This window comes from Pteropus vampyrus, unplaced genomic scaffold, assembly GCF_000151845.1.
Source record: "Pteropus vampyrus isolate Shadow unplaced genomic scaffold, Pvam_2.0 Scaffold2, whole genome shotgun sequence".
Classification (NCBI taxonomy): domain Eukaryota; kingdom Metazoa; phylum Chordata; class Mammalia; order Chiroptera; family Pteropodidae; genus Pteropus; species Pteropus vampyrus.
Window position 1 is genome coordinate 25,262,735 of NW_011888783.1, and position 21,981 is coordinate 25,284,715.

The window sequence follows — 21,981 nt, forward strand, 5'->3', positions numbered from 1 at the left end:
TCATATTACTTATGATAACTAGATTCTCAGTTATATCATTACAGAAAATATAATAATAAACTATTAACTTTCCTGTATATTTTGAGTTTCTATTATGATAAGAGTTTTAGTTGCAACCTACTTTTCAGTACTAAAGAAACACACTCGAAATCCATGATCTGAATGATTTCTATCATGTAGTTCCAAATGCATTCTGTGTGTATATGCTAAGCCCAAAGACCTCTCCTTTGTGCTTGTATGCCCATTATTAGATGTTTTATTTCTTTTGTGGTAACGGTGATACATTAAAATTTTTGTCCATAGCTTTTCATATATTTCCTTTATTAAAGATATTATCTTTTGGAATACAGTAAATCTAGGTGTGAATACTACTACCTACCAGTAGTTTGACCCTAGACAAATTACTTACTTTTCAGTTTAGTTTCCTCATCTATAAAATGAATAAAATAATACTACCCTGTGCAGTTGTTCATAAGTTTAAATTAGATAATCTATCTAAAACCTAGGAATGACTCAGTGTATACTAATTCTTCCTCCTACTCCTTTCTTCTCACCTTTATAACTAATGAAATAGATTCCTTAACCAGTCAGCAGGGTTTTAAATGTCGCTCAAAAAAAAACAAACAAACAAACAAACAAAATTAACTAGATTTGAGAACATGTAAACTGTTCTTCTTAATACTGTTTGATCATTCTCCTATTTCTTTAAACTCATTCGCATCATCTACCCTCCCAAAGAACTCTTCTTCCCTACATATATATCTCTCTGTTATGCCCCCTCCTCTAAAACACATAGCCTCAAAACCGAGGCACTATTCTTGATATATCTGCTTCCTTTACTTCCTTTATCAGGTCACAGCATTGTAGACTAAGAGAGTTGAAAAAGGCCTTTAAGATCCAGCTTTTATCCATTGCCAAGTGACTCTCTAGCCTCTGCCTGAATAACTTCTAATGTCAAGGAGATCTTCCTTCTAACAAGACAGTTCGATCCATTTTTTGAACAACTGACACTGTTTGAAAGCCTTATATGTATTCATCAAAATCTGTTTCTCTGGGATCCACATTCATTGGTTAGAGTTCTTTCCTTTGCAAATATATAGAGTAAGTTAAGTTTTAATCATCTGGTCTGATTACAGCCCTTCACATGGAGAAGGCAGCAAGTATCATGTAGCTCCTAAGTTATTTTTCTTTTCTTTTTGTTCCCTGGGATATCTCCAGGCCATTTTTTTAAAAAATAATTCTTCATAAAACATGGTTTTCAAACTTTTCATTATCCTGAGTGCTCATACTCATACATTTATCTCATACCCTCTTAAAAACAGTGTCCAGAGTTAGACAAAATACTGTAAATATAGTCTTATCAGTGCAGAGTTTAGGAGAAATGAGATGTGGCATTTAACCCATGACTTGGCTTGTCTCTCTCATCAGTACTCTCATCCACAGACTCATCTGGAGCTTGCTAGAACCTAATGAGACTAAATTCTTTTCATTTGAAAATTTGTTATTTTTGTGCAATTAATTTTTGAGCCTAAATATAATTACTTATGTTTATTTCTTCATACCATTCATGTTGATTGATCATTTCAGGTGTCAAGTTTTTGTGTGCATCTAGTATGCTTTCCTTTTTGTAATAATTACTCGTCCTCTCAGTACTATATTCTAGTCACTAATCTTTCATCCCATTGGATCCAGGTGATCGTTATGAATCCAAATGTGCAGCCATGTTTAAATGTTAAATTATCCTCATCGTTGTATTAATTTCATTGTTATGTAGACATTTAAGGACATGGGTCTAATTCCTGATCTGTTTCCCTATTGTTTTTCCCTAAGAAACATTAAAAGTCCCTTCACTAGTTCTTCAATCTATGTCATAAATTTTTGCTTTATTATCCCATTTCTTTGAATTTTCAAGTAATTTCAGCTTTAATTCTTTTTGATTGAGTCAGGAAATCTCTGACCCAGTAAGGCAGCATAACCTGTATTCTGTATTTGGCTCAATAGCAAGGTATTATAATCTTTGATCTCGAAGGAATCAATTCTGTTCCTTAATACCATTTACTTTCATCTCCCTTTCTCCATTCTTTCCAAAGTTATCGCCTTCAAATACAGGGAGAAATGAAAACACCACCTGTGTTCCCAGACTTTCTATTTCCTATCTAGGGCTTCAACATCATGAGAGATAAATCCCAGGTTCCTTCAGATGCTATGATGCAGCCCCATATGATTCAGCAGAAGTGGGTAGCAGTTGGGTTTGATTAGTCTTGGCAGGCGCTCTGTCACATCTCAGGAAAAGGATCCAGGAGGACCACACACCTCCCAATTAGCCATGTCAGACTAGCATCTGGCTTTTTCTCTGTCCTTCAGTAGGAAGTCAATGCCACCCAGAGTGAGTATCAGGATTTCCAACACCTGCTACCTCTCATGACAACTTTTTTCGTTCTGTAGACAAGAAGACACTGCTTCTTTGAAAGGTCTTGACCCACCTTTTATGGGCAGAACATCAGGTTCCTATGTCACTCAATGGTATAAAGATTCTTAAATCATTCGGTAGCATGAGGGTATTTAAAGACAAATGAAATGCAGATCCTGTCCTCAAGGAATCTATAGTCTAGGAAAGAGAGATGTGTATTAATAATATAATAATTATGTGTTACACTTTACATTATCTTGTTAAAATCATGTAGCTACTCTTTGAAGTAACTGTAATTAACCCCATTTTACCCATCAGAAAACTGAGGCTCTAAGGCTTTAGTTAGCCTGTCAGGGATCATCCAACAAATAATCAGTAGAACTGAGACTTGAACCCTTTTCTTCTGAAGTCAACTTGTCTCTTTCCACCATACTCACTGCTAGAATAAAAGAATGGGGGAAATATTAAGGAAGTGTTCTGAGTACTGGCAATATGTCAGTCTCTATTTCATTTAATTTCACAACAACCCCACCACAGGTTAACATTATCCTCACTTAATGTAGAAATGGAGATGAATGAAATGATTAACTTGTCCTAGGTCACACAATAAGCAAGTAACTGGAGTAGTTGTCTTCAGAGCCAACTTTCTGGATCATGCTGTTTCTTTCCACTAAGTTTAATTTTAATTCTTTTCCTCAGAATACTTTTTTCTTAGTTTATCACCTCTGTCTTCTGTAAGTGGAATGAAAAAAATACAGTTGACCCTTGAAGAACATGGGATTGAACTATATGCGTACACTTATACACAGATTTTTTTTTTCAGTAAATACCATAAAGTTATTTTCTCTTCCTTATGATTTTCTTAAAAACATTTTCTTTTCTCTACCTTACTTTATTGTAAGGATACAGTATATAATACATATAACATAGAATATATGTGTTAATTCACTGCTTATGTTATCAATAAGGCTTCTGGTCAACATTAGACTATTAGTAGTTAAGTTTTGGAGGAGTCAAAACTTAAATGTGGATTTTTTATTGTGTGGGAGATTCAGCTCCCCTAATCTCGCCTTATTCAAGGGTCGACTCTAGTTCTAGAAAAATGAAAGAGAAATGATTTTGTGGAAAAAAGAGAAAAGATGTGGTTTTCAAATTTCAAAGACTTAGATGTCACATTAGAAGCTTCATAAAAATGCAGCTTTCAAGATGGTCTCCAGGGATTGTCCCTAGATTCAGTAGTTTTTGTGTGGGGCACAGGAGTTTGCATTTTTCAAATCTCCCAAGTGATTTTTGTGGCAAGTAGACTAGAGAATTCACTTTGGGGGTGGGAGGGCACTAACTGAAAGTTTCTCTTTCTACTCTATATACCCTGTGTTATGATTTTCCACTTACCAAACTCAATTCTTGATTTTAAGTCCACTTTGCTCCTTTGGAATTCATGGATTCCCTTTTATCCCTCTCTGCTCCACATTTCACTCTTAGAGGCTTTCATCATTTCCACTAAATGATAATACAAAGCAGTTTTCTTCATACACCATTCTCCTCAACCTGTGGAATCAGCCAGCCTTTATTTTGCATATAAGTGGGGCTCACCTCAAGTAAACAAATGAATGACACATGTTTTGCAAAGCGGTGGAAAGATAACTATTGATCACGGGTAATTACACTATGAGAAATATAATGCATATTCTTTGATGCTTGCTCTTGAAATTCTTCCTGCCAACTCTATTTGCTGCAGTGTACAGCCTGGGGCTTCCATTGTATAGATTCTCCTAGGATGACCTTCAAGATGGCCTGATTATTTTTTTCCCCCTAATGAAAGAAGTATTCTAAATTACCGGTAATATATAGCATTGAGGAATCAATTCAGCCACCTTCAGCAGACGCTACAACATACAGAGAGTCAGCTAAGAGAACTCTTTTTTCTTTTCTTTTTTTTTTTTTTGCTAAAATGCAACAAAACCTTTATTATGAATAGGTTCAGCTACTGCTGAAACTAGTCATTTCTAAGTTTAACTGAGGCAAGCAACTAGAGCGCAGAGTAATGCTATCACAGGGCACTGTGAATGCAAGATTGAAGAATTAACAGCCACCCCTCAGACAGAAGACTAGGTGCAGAGTTGGCTGTTTCTGGATGTTGTAGTCTTAAAGAGTGAGGCCACCTTCCAGCTGCTCTCCTGCAAAGACGAGCCTGTCCTGGCCAGGGTGGGGGATGCCTTCTTTATCCTGATTGTGTCCCTCACATTATCCATGGTATCATTGGGTTACACCTCCAGGGTGATGGTCTTGCAGGTCAGGATCTTCATAAAGATTTGCATTTTGGCCTGTTAGTGAATGTGATGATACTGTGGACCAACAGTCAGGTCAAGTCAACTCAACGCCAACACACTCTCACTCGACAATGCCAGTAACCAATGAAAGAGTTTCACCTCTTTTGCCAACTCTCTTTGTTGTTTTGTTCTTTCTTAGCCACCAAATCTATTTCAGCAATCCATTCCTTTACTTCACATCTGCTCTTCTTGGTTATGTCTTACCTTCTCACTTTTGGCTCCCAGCTCCCCCTCAGTCCTTTAGGCATATTGCCTCTCTGGCCTGACCCCAAAATAAATAGGAATGAATCAACCCTAAATGTAGCAAGGGTCCTGTGAACTGTTATACTAAATTTAAAATACTCTGCTTGGTGTTCACAGCTGTTTATAGCCTGGTCCTGCTCTACATATTCAAAATTTATTTCTTATCCAACCTTAGTTTTAATTTATCTCTTCACTGACCCATGGCTTACCAGATTAAAATTACTTCTAAACCCTTCTTTTGAGCAGTCAGTTGCTTCTTCCTATTTGCTGTCACTTTATATGTGTTTCCATGGGACAATTATTACATGGTATTGTAGTAATTTGTTTTGTTTAGTCTGTATTTATGTGGTCAGCTACACGGAGTTCCTGAAAGTTGTCAACCATATCTTAAACATCTTTGTGTTCCAGCCACAAGGTCTATACCTATTAGGCATTCAATAAGTGCTTTTTGACAGATGAATGAATGGAATGATGAATAGAGTTTTATGCATAATTAGCTGACAATGGAAACACCTCTGTTAATGCTTGACACATAGTAGGCCTTTGATCAATACTTCTTTCACTTTGGTGATGCTCTCCCTTTTATTATGTATTTATTTTTTTAATCTTTTGGCATTTTTAAAGGTACCATTAGTTGAACAGCTCTTCCGCAAAGAGTTTCAACCATTTTTGAAGAAATGGTATAATGTCATGGGATTAAGTGGTGATACTCAATTGAAAATATCATTTCCAAAAGTTGTCAAATCCCATGATGTTATTATCAGTACAGCTCAAATCCTTGAAAACTCTCTTTTAAACTCAGAAAAAGGAGAAGATGATGGTGTCCAGTTGTCAGGTGGGTTGAAGTATTTATTTTTGAAAAAAAAAATTAGTGTTAATATTAATGATAGTAGTAAAGGCTGTATTTGTTAAATAATTTTTTTAAATGTTGATTTAAAAAGATTAACTTTGGTTTTTATTGTCTTTATTGCCTAAGTTTCATTATTTCCTTGGAGAAACAAACAAAAAATTTGAAAAGTTTTTATTAGATCACTGTTCTACATTAAAATATCATTATTATATCAATCACTGGACTTTCCAGTCACTTCTTAATTCTAGGTACTGACAATTTTGTTTTATATGCTAGTGTATCCTGTTCGATCTGCTTTCTCTACAGAACAAAAAATATAATCCTTTTTATTTTATGGGGAATGGAAAGAGAAGGTAGAATAAAGGAAGGGAAATAAGTACAAAAAAACCATTATAATTAAATGCAACATTAAAACATGACAAAATTATCCCTTTTTAAATAGCATAGTTTTCATTTGACATGGTAAAAGTAAAATTTATCTACATAAAATTAAACATTATATTAAAGAACAAAAGTGTAATCTTGAGAGCTTTGGGGAATAAGCCTGGGTTTGAATTCCATCACACTTTTTAAATCTATAAACTTTCAAAATTCATCTATTAAAATGGAGACAATGTCTAACGGAAATAGTTTCATGATAAATATACATGAACTTTTGTATGTACAGGTGACTAGGATAGTTACATTTTCCTCTTAAAAAGTAAAAGAGGGCCGTACCCGCATTCTGCCCAAGAAAAGACATCCTTAAGGCAGCTCAGTTTACTAGCTTAAAGGTACTTTTTTTTTTTACTCTACCTTGCTGATATAGACAAATGAATCATTTGCATTTTCTTTTAAGACTTTTCTCTCATCGTCATTGATGAATGCCACCACACCAATAAAGAAGCAGTCTATAATAACATCATGAGGCGTTATTTGAAACAGAAGTTGAGAAATAATAAGCTCAAGAAAGAAAATAAACCAGTAATTCCCCTACCTCAGATACTGGGATTAACAGCTTCACCAGGTGTTGGAGGCGCCAACAAGCAAGCCAAAGCTGAAGAACACATTTTAAAAGTAAGTCATTAACTTTATGTATTACAATAAAAGTCAAAGCTAAAAAAAAAAAAAAAATGCCAGTGCTTACTTAGACATAAGGTCACGTCAGAGTGCTGTGGAGTTTATGACAGAAGGTATTCCATGATTATCAATTAAGTGAAATCTATTTGCATTAGTAGTATATTCAGTCTTCTACAAAACTGTAATATGCATTAATAAATAATTGTGAAACAGAATAAATTATGAAAATATTGGAGAGCTGTTAGAATTAATGAAAAACTAGGGCAAATGAAATATCTTCTTTTAAATATCTACTCCTATTCCTAAACTTAGTGATCTAATTGATATTGAAATATGCATAAAACTATGGAAGTTTCCAATTTTCATCCTTATTCCACGAATTTCAAAATTGCATATTTTTTACTGTGTGTTTTTTGTTCTGTGTGATTCTCAGATTCTGGGTAATTCAAATTAAATGGGTAAATGGGAATACGAGAACCTTTCATTAAAAATGTATTACTTGTCAACTGCCCCCAAATGGTAACAACACATAAAATACTTTTGTTGACCTCAAGTGTTAAATGAATTCGGAGTAACCCAAGAAAAGTGTTGGCATCAAGGCAATTGCATTTGTATTTTAGGTCCGTTACTTTAAGTTGAATTAAATGTAGCATAGACGGAGGTACAATTAGTATACCTCCGTCTATGCTACACTTAATGTATAATTTATTACTGGATTTAGGACAACTTCCAATCTAGATCCAGGCACGGGCTTTGCAGTTTCGCACTATGCTCTTTTTGCATAGAAGAACATGGTATTATGATCCCTGGATGTCAAAATGACCTTTAAAATGCTTCATGTAATAAGGTTTTCTCATAACCATTCTCTTCTAATATCTACAAGTTACTCTCTATGTCAGTTTTTCTAGCTAGAAAATAGAATTTAAGGAAGGAAAATAATTATACTTCTCCTCTGGAATTATCTACCAACTGATTTAGAAGCTCTTTTTACTCTATCAAGACAAATGTTATTGGTTATTGGTTAACCAGATCCACAGTAAAGCAATACTAAAATGCTATATTTAGCGAGTAATATTACTTACTTCTTACATGAAAAAAAATTTACATCAAATCAATTGAAAGAGAAAACTAATTATTTAAATAATTGAAAAATGTCTCCTTTCCAGATATGTGCCAATCTTGATGCATTTACTATTAAAACTGTGAAAGAAAACATCGATCAACTCAAAGACCAAATAAAGGAGCCATGCAAAAAGTTTGCAATCGCAGATGACACCAGAGAAGTATGTGCTTAACATTTTATGTTTATTTGATTGGTGCTACCATACTTGATTGGAAGATGCAAAGACTGTTTTACATTGGCCATCTGAACAATATTATTTTAAATTTTTACCAAAGAAGTTACAGTTTTATACTTTTTTATTGAAATTAGGCCACTGCTGTGAATTCTCTTTCATCATTTTCTTAGTTTTCTAGTATATATGAAGAATAGATCAGTAATTGATTGCGTATGAGCCATGGAAGGTGAGGGTATAAATGCTGTATAGCTAAACTAGGGGGGTTATACTATAGTTTGTTTTATCCTTTTCTACTTTCTTGGAGAATTCTAGGACTGGTTTTCTGACATACCACGGAGCCATTTTGTTACTACCAGATTACAAATGACAAGGATAATGAAAATCCTACCAAATTTGTATGTTTACTTTCTTAGAAAAACCCTGACATGGTAAAGAAGTGAAATATTTACTTTCATGGTGTTTTGAGATGAATATTTTCAGATGATAAACACCAAAAGTCAGTTTGGACTTTATGACCAGTACATTATGTCAATACTTTATTTTTTTAATTTATAAAGCATGCTAAGTTTTAGCCGTATGTCCTTGATAATAAATGTTATCATTGAAAATGTACCTCATAAGAATGTTAGGATTAAATAATATGAAATATGCATAATAGATAATATTTCATTTGAAATGTAGTAGGCACTAAACCAACTTTAGTGACCATCCTTCATAATCATTTTTTTTTTAATTCCGAAAGAGTGCTATCTTCTCCAGCTGAACTAGTACTTTTGACATATTTTATTTTCCCTCACTTTTTGTTATTCAGTTTTAGTTGATAAATTTAAATGTGTGTTCTACTTATAAGCATTAATAAAACAACATTTATAAAACATTTTTATTTATTTTTGGCAGGGAAGTGGGCTAGGATTAAGTCTCTGGGTGTGACTTAGGATATTTAAAAAAAAAATCTGCCATCTTGCTCTTTAACTTAACTTTTAGCATACTTTTTATTGAAATGTAACAAACGTACAGAAAAGCACAAATTCATAAGTGTACAATTGCTGAATTTTCATAAACTAAACACACCTATGTAACCAAAATCTAGATTAAGACACAGAACATTTCCAGTACCTCAGAAACTCCTCGTTCTCCCTTCCAGTCACTGTACTCCAAAGATAACAACTTCTATACTGACTTCTAACACCAAAGATGGATTTTGAATCTTCTATGAATGAAATCATATAGTATGCACTCTTCTGTGCATACTTTTGGCTTTTTTCAAAACTTTCTTGACTTTTTATTTTGGTAAAATGCTGAAACTAGTTCTTCAAAGAGAAATGTTTCTTAAATTAAATTGCAGGCTTTCTAAATAATTGTGACATTATTTTAATAAGTTTTTAAATTGCTATTGGTATTTAAAGTTTATATCATTCATTAATTTTCCTTTTGTAAAATTTTTAAATTGGAACTTCCAGAAGTGGTACATGGTGTTGGTATGGTTGTGTCTTAAGGGTAGAGACTCTTAAAAGCAAAACCAATAAAAAATAAATGTACAAAGAGATGATCAGAGATTAACTTATTACTTTGCCCAGACAAAGATTCTGAATCAAATTAATTTTAATGTGGAAATTATTTTCACAAAGATAATATTATTCCTTTAACAATATAAACATGTAAGAATACGTGTATAACATTTTTAGGATCCATTTAAAGACAAACTTCTGGAAATAATGACAAAGATTCAAACCTTTTGCCAAATGAATCCAATGCCTGATTTTGGAACTCAACCTTATGAACAATGGACCATTCAAATGGAAAAAAAAGGTAATTTGGGTTCTGACCTAACACTTGATTTATCCCATGTTTATGCCAAAATTTCAGATGACTATATCACATATTCCCAAGCAAACTGAAAACAGATGGAATTTCTGTGTTCTAAGTTAGGACAAGGATAAACATGTTCTAATTCCTTATCTAAGGAAAGAGGCACCAATTCATTCATTTTCTCTTTATCCAGTCTTTTGCTCATTGTATATTTAAAATATTAAATTAATATTAACAGCTTTATCTCCAAATGCAAACTCAACTAATATGTTTTCCATGCCATTTCTCTGATTCAGCATGGATCAGGTAAGTGTTCTTGCTGATGAAAAACTCAAACAGCAAGTCTATGAGTTGGAAAACTTGTCCCCTTTTAAAGTTTATGACACCTTTAAGTCCTTACTTGCCCATTTCAAAACAAGGTGAAACCTATGTTAGAGTCAGTATTGTAAACGTATCCAGGTACACAGCACAACATGTAGGGAGTGTGTTTGATCATTATTTCACTCTACATAATATATTCTTTTGTAGCTGCAAGAGAAGGAAATCGCAAAGACCGTCTTTGTGCAGAACATTTGAGGAAGTACAATGAGGCTCTACAAATTAATGACACAATTCGAATGATTGATGCATATAATCACCTTGAAACTTTTTATAATGATGAAAAAGAAAAGAAGTTTGCAGTCCTAGAAGATGATAGTGATGATAGTGGTGATGATGGTGGTGATGGTGATGAAAATGAAGATAATGAAAAGAAACCTTTGAAATTGTATGAGACAGATAGATTTCTCATTAGTTTATTTTTTGGTAAGAATCAATGTGACATTTATTGCATGATCTCATGAGTTTACCTCTTTGGTAATGAACCCCTGTCTCTCAAGAGCTCACCAAAAGATTCTCTTAAAATAATCTTTCATTTTGAAAGAAGAAATTCTACTCATATTGGGATTATTTCTAATTGATGTGACCAGATGAGCCATTATATGATCACAATCAATCATTTGGTCAATTTTTTTTTGATCAAGATGACTACAATACATTTATTTATTAAACTAGCCTGATTGTTAGACATAAGAAAAAATTAAGTGTAGTTGAACTACACCTCAGTGCATCATTACATAAAATCTTCCACTGTAATTATTCACATATTTTACTAATTTAAACTAATTATTTCATAAAGATAACAAGAAAATATTGAAAAAGCTGGCTGAAAACCCAGAACATGAAAATGAAAAGCTGACCAAATTAAGAAACACCATAATGGAACAATATACAAGAACTGCGGAAGCAGCAAGGGGAATAATTTTCACAAAAACACGACAGAGTGCATACGCCCTTTCTCAGTGGATTACCGAAAATGAAAAATTTGCAGAAGTAGGAGTCAAAGCCCACCATCTGATTGGAGCTGGACACAGCAGTGAGTTCAAGCCCATGACACAGGTATAAACATCTTTTTGGATTTCTCTTGTGCTGTTATTATTACTCTTTACAAATTAGTTAGAGTCTTTTTTTTCATCAATTCTCTCACCACCCTACAGATAATTTTATGGAATGAAGCACTTGTCCTTGAAGTAAATTGTGAGTTTAATAGCAATCTAATAATGGGTATTTGATAGGCTAAGCATTATCCTAGAAGTCATTTTTTCACATTCTTGATGGAACTTTCTAAAGTGAATTTCTTTTGCAAAAATGATTGACATTTAAACTTAGTAAGAAAATAAAAAACTTGTTACAATATAATTACTGTAATGAGTGGAAAGATCCAACCTTTACAAAAATGTGTGCATTACAATCAGAACTATGTAAAATGTTTGCACAAGATGAGATCTGTAAGGGAACTTGGAAAAATTAAGACATTTGATATATTAGAGATTTGGGATCATGAGAGATTTTCTTTTCTTTTTTTTAGATTTTGTTGTTTTGTTTTGTTTTCATTTAATTGTATTACTTAACATCTGCACAGTAAGAAACAGGAGAGAAAAAAGGCGCTTGTAGACATTACAAGCATGGATGAAACAATGTGGCTTATTAGAATAAAATGTTCTTCTGAAGTCATATTGATCCTGAGTCTTTCTGGACAAGGGGACACCTCAATTCTATTATGGTGGTTGTCATTTGGTCCACTGCAGTAAATTAAATCTGTTTCAGTGTTTGCTTAAAAGAAATAGTTCTTAAAATTGTCCACTATAACTCTCGATATACTCTCTACACATACTTTTGTTGAAGTTGCCTCTTAAATTGATGCCAGAGAAAGCATTGTTTTTCATGGGTAAAGAGTTTGCTTCCTCCTCTGTGATGAGAGCTAGTTTACTTTAGACATTTTCCTTTTTGCCCTAGCTTTTAGGAAGCTCACAGGAAAAATCAAAGCTTAGTTTCACAGTTTCTGTGTTAATCCTTACAAGTAATACATCTATACTTTCACTTTTGTTCTTGTTTTCAAGTTTCTATTACATTAGCTTTAGTGTTATGACTTTGATTGTATGTGGCCTCAGTTCTTTTTTGAAAAAGGTGGAGGTACAAACAGAAAGTAAGTTTTCAAGATACTTTTTATGCTATACCCTTTTCAGACATGGGGGCTGCATGCCAAAATGTAGAATGAACCCCCTTCCTTACTCCCCACACCCTCACCTTGTAAATTGAGTTGGACTTACTGGGAGAGGAGTTAGACATCTACTTTATGTGATTTGAAGATGTGTCTGAAATTCTCTATATTAAAGTTACTCCTTTGAATTAAGGCACACACATCTTCTGTCGAAATCCAAGGACATGTAAGTTTTTATCAGCAGACATGAGCACAAGAGGGAGAAATTATTAGAGAAGACTGGAAAGGGAGGTTTCTATACGATTCCCCAGCAGTTAAGAGTCAAATAAAAGCATATGCTACTTTTGAGGAGAAAGGAAGAGAATGGGAGAACACACTGTCAGTCTGATATGTTTGTTTTTGGTTAATGTATGAAGGCAAAATGCAGTGTGAATGTGCACCAGAGGCCACCTGGACCAACAGCTATGGTGAGAGTGGTTATGAAAATAAAATTACTGGCCATCCTGGGCTAACTTTATGCTTACTCATTCCTCTGATTCAAGGGCCAGAGAACACATTTAATTTATTTTATTAACTTTCAAAATTCAGAGTTTATTTATTTAAATATAGTTGTTTCAATCACGTTTTTAATAACTTATTTTTATTTTGTATCATCCCTTTTAATAGATAATATATTCACCTCTTTCAAAATTAATAAGGCATGTGGCCTGTCACCGTCCTCCAGTTTTCAAGCTCCCCTCCTCACAGGAAGCCAATGTATTCAGTTTCTCACATGTCCTCCCAGGAATATTCAATGTCTCTTGCTTGAATGACTTTTACAGTGACCAGATGTATACAGTGTGTATTATCTCGGTGACTCAAAACTCAACAATTTTTACAAATATCACTGTATCTTATTCTCTGAATATTAAAGATTCTGAAGTTAATGCAGTGAAAAGCAAAGCCCACTTAAGTTTCTCATCTCCTCCTTTCTTCCTCCCAAGTTGCCTATCAATTTATTTCCTTGGCACAAATAATGGTCTTTCCACCTCCAGACCGGAGGATGGAAATATTTTTGTTATTGTGCGATAATCCCAGATTGGAAATCAAATGTTGTTCTCACCATTATGTCTTTGTTCAATGACAAAAACAGATGGCATCAAATTTGTGTATGATCTAATCCTTTGATTTACACTGACCAGTTGCAATTTATTATTCCTTCTCCTAATTAGAAGATTTTTATGTGTTTAGCAACAACAAAAAAAATAATTTATTAAAATTTTTTTTACAGAATGAACAAAAAGAAGTCATTAGTAAATTTCGCACAGGAAAAATAAATCTGCTTATCGCTACCACAGTGGCAGAAGAAGGTCTGGATATTAAAGAGTGTAATATCATTATTCGCTATGGTCTCGTCACTAATGAAATAGCCATGATCCAGGTACATTCAAATACCTCTAATATGTTGTTTTTTTAAATTTTGTGTTCTTATTTTCATTGTTTTATTTTAGTAAAAGAGCACACGTAGTTTTTAAAAATATAGCTGTTTTCCTACTGAAAGAGAAATCATTTTACAGTATCATAAATATTGAATTATGTTGTATACCTGAAACTAGTATGTTATATGTCAGTTATATGTCAATTATACCTCAATAAAAGCAAAAAGAAATCTTGAAGAGCTGTGCACTACTGCCTTTTATATTATTGTTTAATTCATATGACAACTAGATATCTGTTATATTTTTAAACGACAACTCTTCTTTGGTTGTTATTTCTGAGTCCTAAGACTTTTTTGGGAACATGACACTGGCCCCATCTGTAAGAGTCAAAATAGGCGTCTTTATTCTCAAGATGTCTCTGAGCCCCCAGCTGGACCAGGAATTTGAAGCATGGCGTCCCACAAATGTCTGACAAAGTAACATGCCAAACCTTAGGGAGCCCTGCTGTTTCTGCGTTTTCCTCCCTTATTCTTTCAGCTTTTGTATGTTAGAAATTTTTCATAATTAAATCATAGTGGACAGAGTGGAGGGCAGACGTATACATGCAAAAAGAAAAAAATAGTGAAATGTCCCAGTTTTTGTTTAATTTTACTTTCTCTCTTACCCACACTATGGTAACAATATAATTGTTACCTCTTGTTGAGTATGCACAGGAATTGTGCTGATTAAGAGATATAATATTCTTCCTATAAAATTAACTAAAGTATTTTTTTTTAATACTTTAACTTGCATCCTCAAGTGGAAGGCAAGTCATAGAAGACCAAGATTACCAGGCAGCCACCAAATTAAGAAGTAATTATATTTTAGGAGTTGATTTGTTAGTCAGTTATTATTACTCAGAATGCATTTTTCGTGAGAATAATCTTATAGTTGGATTCCTGGGCCAGGCCACAGCACGCAATTTTCTGTTACTCAAAATTTATTACCATGTTTAGCATGTTTTCATGAGAGAATGTGCTCAAAATCCATTGGAGGATGTTAGAAACAGATCGCACTTTCCACAGCCCTGGTGTCAAGGTGAGAGATGCCCCTTCTCCCCATTCATCCCTCCTACTGGCAGGGAGTGGGGCTCCCCTAGTCCAAATCACTGATAATGGTCCCCAGGGTTTGAAAGACGGGCCCTAGGGAACAGAAAGACTGGACAAGGTGGTATTGTGTGGTTGAAACTTTTGAGGGCTGGTGTGGGGACCTAACCATCATCACTTGAGAACATTCATTAAATGCATTTGAGTTTCAAATAGCCAACTTATAAAGAATGGATAATAACTAACTTTACTGAGAATAAGGAGCTCATTGGAAGGCTAGGGCGCTAGGACACAACAACTGTCATTCCAGAACAAAAATGGGAGCATTCACAGCAAGGCATAGCCCTTCATTTATATGATTTCTCTATGTTCTCAGGCCCGTGGTCGAGCCAGAGCTGATGAGAGCACCTACGTCCTGGTTGCCTGCAGTGGCTCAGGAGTGGTTGACCGTGAGACAGTTAATGATTTCCGAGTGAAAATGATGTATAAAGCTATAGCCCGTGTTCAAAATATGAAACCAGAGGAGTATGCTCATAAGGTATTGTTTTTGGCCTTCTGGATAGTTTTCATTTTAAAATGGTTGCATGTGGTTGCCATTGATATCTTTGTGGCTGAGTCTCCAGACAGAAACTGTGCTGAAGTATAAGTTCCAGTTTGATGAGCTATGCTTAGTCTAGATTCACACATAAAGAACCAAGATCCATAGAGTGCAGAAATTGTCAGGGAAGCCTTCTTGTGGAACCAATCATAAACTCTGATAATATAAATTTAAGCTGCCCTTGATCTGGAAAGACTAGTGCAACCTACTCATTCAGCCTATCCTGATAATTTTGGTTTGGGTCAATCTGTTTGTACAGGCACATTTCTTTTTTTTTAATTCCAGAAATATTTATGAAATGCCTCCTGTGTGTCAGGAAGCATTCTAAAAAACAGAGAACATGATGACAAACAACACGGATAGACCCCTGCTGCATGAAGATTACATTCTAGTGTATATGGTGAGATTTGAGGAGGAGAAACAATAAATAGAAATGAAGCAAGAAATAGAGATTAGTGCTGGAGATTTTTGCCCCTCTATTTCCATATGATTTACTATTTTGAGGATGATGTGGGAAAAGTCACTAGAAGGGTACTTTAGATTGAGCAGTTGGGGAAGGCCTCGTAGAGGGAGTGACACTAAGGCTAGATCTGAACAAAAAGAAAATATACATATGTCATCTAGCTGCATCTCAATTTACTAACATAGAGTTAATTTGAGTAGTGAGAAGACTACAGTGAAGGAAAAAGTATTTCTACAATATTTCAGGAAATCCCCCATACCACTGAATTAAAGACTGTAAGTACTATAATAGCAAACAATCCATTTAGAAGAAAATTCACACCCTTGCATATGTGTGTGAATGTTAGTTTCTTAACATTGGAATTGGCTCTTTCCTAAATAGAGTTTCACGAAAGGGATGCTTTCAAATTGGTGTGCATTTTGCTGTAACCAACTCCAAGGTTTCCTGGCCAGGTTTCTACACAAACTTATATTTTAAAACCCCCTTGAATATAAGGCAAACCAAACATTTTCTGGTGTCAAATCAAACATTTGTGGCCAAATAATGCCACTAGAAAGTTATTGCCTTATATTTAATGTCCTCGATGAATAAAATCAAGTGGATGTTTTCAAAAATTGATGTTTTAAGACTAGTTGTAATGGGTAAAGTCTAGAACAATCTCTGGAGTTTATGAGTCTATTTTTTCTAAATAATTTCTAGAATAAGACAATCCTTTTGGGGACCCCAGAATGAACTACATTTTTAGTTCTCCTTTGGCTAAGTGATCTGCTTTCCTAAAACTACTCCAGGTGAATGAACTCAGAGAAGAAATGGCAATGATATGGGGCAATGCCACTCTGCTCAAAGCCTTCAGCAGACATTGCTATTAGTTTACAGCACTCCTTTCTTCTGATGTGAGAATCACTCTCATTTACTCAATGTTCAGGCAACTACAAATAAATGGTTAGAGTTGACATATTGGTGAGGTTTATTTTCCATATTTTATACAGAATTTATACATAACTGAAAGCTTCTTAAAATGAAGATCGAAAACGTTTTCCCTGGCATCAACCCAACTTTTTCTACATTATTACATTTTATTTGGACTTAGACTGATGTAGCTGTGCCTTTCATATATTTATTATAATTTAAAAAAATTTTTCGCCCCTCTATTTCCATATGCTTTACTATTTTGAGCTAATCTTTTTGTTTCTGATGTCCTGGTTACATATCCATACATTGGCCTTGGGTTTTTTTTTTTTTTTTTTTTCTTGTCACACTCATAGACATCTCTTAGTTGCCTACATGTATGAGATCCTTTGCCAAATCATCTTTTAATCAGCTCACTAAACCACAAATTATCTTGCAAGAACAACCTAATTAAACTTTTAGAGAACAGAATACTTCAATTTATTATATTGTTAAATTTACTTAGGAAATTAGTCTTTATAATTCTCTGATTAAACTATTCCTTAGTCCATAAGTTTGCTTGCAAAGTTTTGTTCTCTTTTCTGTGTTGAATATGGCTGCCTGAATCAAGGCCTAAAATATAAAGGCGAGGGCCAAGAAGTTGGGCCCTTCAGCTTTGTTCAGTACTGATGATTTATTTTTGCTGAAAAGGTCCCACAGGTCTAAAGGAAAACATTGATTTCTTCCATAATTTAATATAAATCTGTCATTTACAAGAGGTTCGGTTTGGAGGTAAATTGTTCAAGAACCAGATTTTTCTACTGTGAAGTTGCATAGGTATGAGAACTGACCAGTCTCTAGTTCAAGTTTTGTATCTCTCATACGCTAGATTGTTTCTGTTATGAAATAAGTTTTGCCTCCAGTTACAGAGCCTGGAATACACAGCATAAGGGCCTATTCTCCCACATAAAGAATGTGAACAATCTAGATTTCTATGATAGCTCCATGATGTCATAAGGATCCCAGGCTTCTTCTGTCTCTCTCTTCTCTGCCCTTTTAGTATTTGGCTTCCATTTTCAAGGTCAAAGATAGCTTTTAGAGTTTCAGTTGTCACCTGCTCATCCTAGGCAGAAAGGATGAAGAAGATGGAAAAAGCAAAAAGTACACATGCCAGCTATCTAATATATAAGGAACCTTTCTGGAAATACCATTTAACATCTTCTTATGTCTCAATGACCACTGGCCTGGAAATGTAGTTATTTAACTCACATATTTTCACCCATTCTTTCTTCGGAAGAATGGATACTGGATGGGAAACTAGTCGTTTCTGCCACAAATGTGAAAAGAGGTTATTTCTCTAAGAAGATTTCACTAAAATAGTGAAGGGTCTGGAAATTATAACATATGAGAAACAATGAAAGAAACTGTGGGTATAAGAGAAGACTATGGCTAATGTAGTAACAGGATTTAGTTCTTTAAAGAGATTCATAATGAAGAAAGTTTAGATTTGCTTTGTGAGAGAATTAAAACTAGCTTGGGGAGGTAGGTAGAGGGAGAGTTCTTTTGTTGAATATTGCCAAGGACTTTCTCACAAAAGAACTTTTCTAAAATAGAATAGGCTCTTTTTTGACGGTTCCACATTTCTCTTATTACAGGAAGGTTTATATACTAAATTCTTTGTAGGCCATTGCTTCATTATTTTTATTTCTAGATGCTAGGCCAAAAGTATATTTTCATAACTATCTAAGGTCTCTGAATTCAAGGAGACTTACATAAGTGAAACTATGAAAAAAATTGAATGGTTTTTTTTTCGATGCAGATTTTGGAATTACAGATGCAAAGTATAATGGAAAAGAAAATGAAAATCAAAAGAAGTATTGCAAAGCATTACAAGGAAAACCCATCATTAATAAGTTTCCTCTGCAAAAATTGCAGTGTGGTTGCCTGCTCTGGAGACTATATCCACGTAATTGAGAAGATGCATCATGTTAATATGACACAGGAATTCAAGTAAGTCCAGGAAGACTCAATTTTACGTTTCTTTATAAGGTGTGAAGCATGTTGTATTGCAAATGTACTTCCAAAATAGTACAAATTAAATTTATTATTTTTCAAAACTTCCTTTCTTTTAGCCCCCTAATTATATCTCTATTTCAAATGTCTGTTTTTCAAATATACTGCACTGAGGCAGGAGGGAGAAGTATAATACCTAAGACTATTTTGATCCAAAACACATCAATTTGTGTATTCTCATATTTGCTCTCAAATTTTTGAACAACTTAAGTCTAGTTAAAATAATCAACTGACTTGAAAGAAGGCACTAAAGCAGATACCCCCTGAGAGGTGTGTATGGCAAAGGTGCATGTGCCTGAAGATTTGCAGAAGCAGGAGGGTGAGAAGGAATGAGGTGTGCGTGTGCCTGAAGATTTGCAGAAGCAGGAGGGTGAGAAGGAATGAGGTGTGGGATAATGCATTCACGTGCATGAGCTTCAAATTCAACAACCTGCACCCATGGGCTGCGTATTTGTCCTTTGCGAATTCTCAGGGATGTTTCTTACCCCTTGATAATTTTAGGGAACTCTACATTATGAGAGAAAACAAAGCACTGAAAAAGAAGTTTGCAGACTATCAAACAAATGGTGAGATCATCTGCAAAAACTGTGGCCAAGTGAGTGAACTGCTGTGGGTTTATTCTTACTTTGACCAAAAGGAATTCTTAATTGAATGTGCATTTATTTTTAACTCTTGCTCTCTCTTTTGTTTTCCAGGCTTGGGGAACGATGATGGTTCACAAAGGCTTAGATTTGCCTTGTCTCAAAATAAAAAATTTTGTGGTGGTCTTCAAAAATAATTCAACAAAGAAACAGTACAAAAAGTGGGTAGAATTACCTATCACATTCCCTGATCTTGACTATTCAGAATATTGTTTGTTTAGTGATGAAGATTGACATTTGGGTCAAGATTCTTTTAAAAATATTGTTAACAACATTTAATGTGATTTGATTAATGTTTTAATTGTGCTAAAGAACTGACATAAGAATAAAATAATTGCTTTACTCTGAGATGAGCTGTATAGAGGACAACAGTATATCATGCTTCTGATTATTCATTTTGTTTATGGACAAGGGTAAAGAAAATCTATGTATAATACTCATTAGTGTGGAATAGTAGTGTGGAGTACTCTTGAAAAAATGTTGGTGTACAAAGAAGAGTATAAGATACTAATTTAGTCCTAATTTTCAGAATAAAATTAAGCAAATCAGTTCATCTTTCTGAACCAGCCTCCTTATTGGTGAAATGGTTATAATATTATCTGCCTTTGCTTTTATTAGTTTTCTATTGTTGCATAACTAATTACCACAAACTTAGTGTCTTAAAACAACACCCATTTATTATTGCACATGTTGTATAGCTCAGAGGTTTGAGGAGGGTCCTCTGCTTAGGATCTCAGAAGGCTGAAATCAAGGTGTCAGCCAGATGATGCTTTCATCTGGACCACTCAGGATGAATCACTTCCAAGCTCTTTCAGGTTATTGGCTGTCATTTCCTTGCAGCTGTGGACTGGATTCCTGTTTTCTTGCTAGCTGTCCACTGGGGATCACTCCGAGCTCCTAGGGCTGCCCTCACCACATGACTCTTTCATAGCACAGCTATTGCTTCTTCGAGGCAGGCCACCAGGAGAATCTCTCTATATATAGAAGGCCTAACTAATATGGAAGTCTTAACTATTATCACAGGGATGACTGTTATATCCTATTCACAGGTCTTGCTCACATTCAAGGTGAGGGGATTTTTCAGAGCATATACCAGCTGGCAGAAATCTTGGAGGCCTCTTAGAATTCTGCCTCCCACACCACTTGCCCAGTCTTTGTCACTAAGTGGTATATGTATACATATGAAAGCACTTTGAAAAATATGAGGCACCATAAAAGGCAAGATATTGTTTAAAAGCAGCGTCAGGTGGCTTAAGGCTTACTTCCTCAGCTTTCTCTCCAAGAACATAAAACTACTCCCAAGAATTTCCTAACAACAGAAATAGGGGCTAAACCCAGATGGTTATTAATATGTATAAAATGCTGGTGTCCAGGGTTCACATAGGATTTAACAAGGACCAGATACTGGAAGTTATTAGAGAATAAAGAAAAAATGTTTACCTTCACTCCTCCCCAGCCTTGAGCAGAAGAGTAACCTCTTTTGTGGCTGTGACATTTTCAGTGTTTCTAAACTAAGCATGACCATTTGGAGATGGATACAGGGTCCAGCACTTCAGAACATTCTCTCAGTAGACAAGTAGCCTCTACTGGCATAGAAAAGCCACATGACTGAGGCAAAGCCACATTGACCATTTTAACCACACTTATCCAGTCTCACAGATGTTCCATTCCATGGAAACAGTTACCTCCTATGACTAAGAAGAAACAAAATGTTGGAGGGGACAAAAAGAAAAATCTTCCGTGGTTTCGATGGATTAATTAAATTCAATCTAACAATAGCTTTGAATCTCAATAATTCTTAAGCAACGATGAATATTGACCAATCAGAATTATTGGGAATGCAAGAGGGTAAAAAAAGATTGTGGTTTTCTTAAAATACTTTTTAAAACTCCAGCTGACACTACTTAAAGTATTACTGTGTTGTAAAATATTTTGGAAACTATGCAAGAAACCAAATGCATAAAATAGCTAACTGTACTACTGTAACATATGTAAACTGTTTTAAGGTGTCAATAAATATCAGATTTTTTGGTCTATGTTTTCCAATTTTAAAATACATATTTCAAATAGTGTACTTCTTTAAAATTTTAAAATACGTGTTTCAAATAGTATAAAACTTAATATGAGATGGTACCTGAAAACTCAAACTATAGTGCATATATTTCATTCAAAAACAATTGTAATAATTATAACATTTTGATTGATTGTTACTGAACAGTTTAATACTCATATTTTAGGGTCATTTATAGAATATGCTCATGACATGTAGTCATCAGC

General features: G+C 34.4%; 1 protein-coding gene across 2 annotated transcripts in view; it reads left to right on the plus strand.

Moving 5' to 3' along the window:
• Positions 1-21,738, plus strand: part of IFIH1 (interferon induced with helicase C domain 1) — a 51,409-nt gene extending 29,671 nt beyond the window's left edge. The window contains exons 6-16 of one of the 2 annotated variants that reach the window (XM_011358488.2): positions 5,608-5,818; positions 6,672-6,889; positions 8,059-8,175; positions 9,876-9,999; positions 10,528-10,803; positions 11,177-11,436; positions 13,809-13,958; positions 15,418-15,579; positions 18,810-19,000; positions 19,565-19,658; positions 19,759-21,738. In XM_011358488.2, the coding sequence (XP_011356790.1) occupies positions 5,608-5,818; positions 6,672-6,889; positions 8,059-8,175; positions 9,876-9,999; positions 10,528-10,803; positions 11,177-11,436; positions 13,809-13,958; positions 15,418-15,579; positions 18,810-19,000; positions 19,565-19,658; positions 19,759-19,938 (1,983 nt within the window). In that variant the 3' untranslated portion in view covers positions 19,939-21,738. The remainder of the gene's footprint in view (positions 1-5,607; positions 5,819-6,671; positions 6,890-8,058; positions 8,176-9,875; positions 10,000-10,527; positions 10,804-11,176; positions 11,437-13,808; positions 13,959-15,417; positions 15,580-18,809; positions 19,001-19,564; positions 19,659-19,758) is intronic. The other variant, XM_023529744.1, reaches the window with a different exon arrangement.
• The last annotated feature ends 243 nt before the right edge of the window (positions 21,739-21,981 follow it).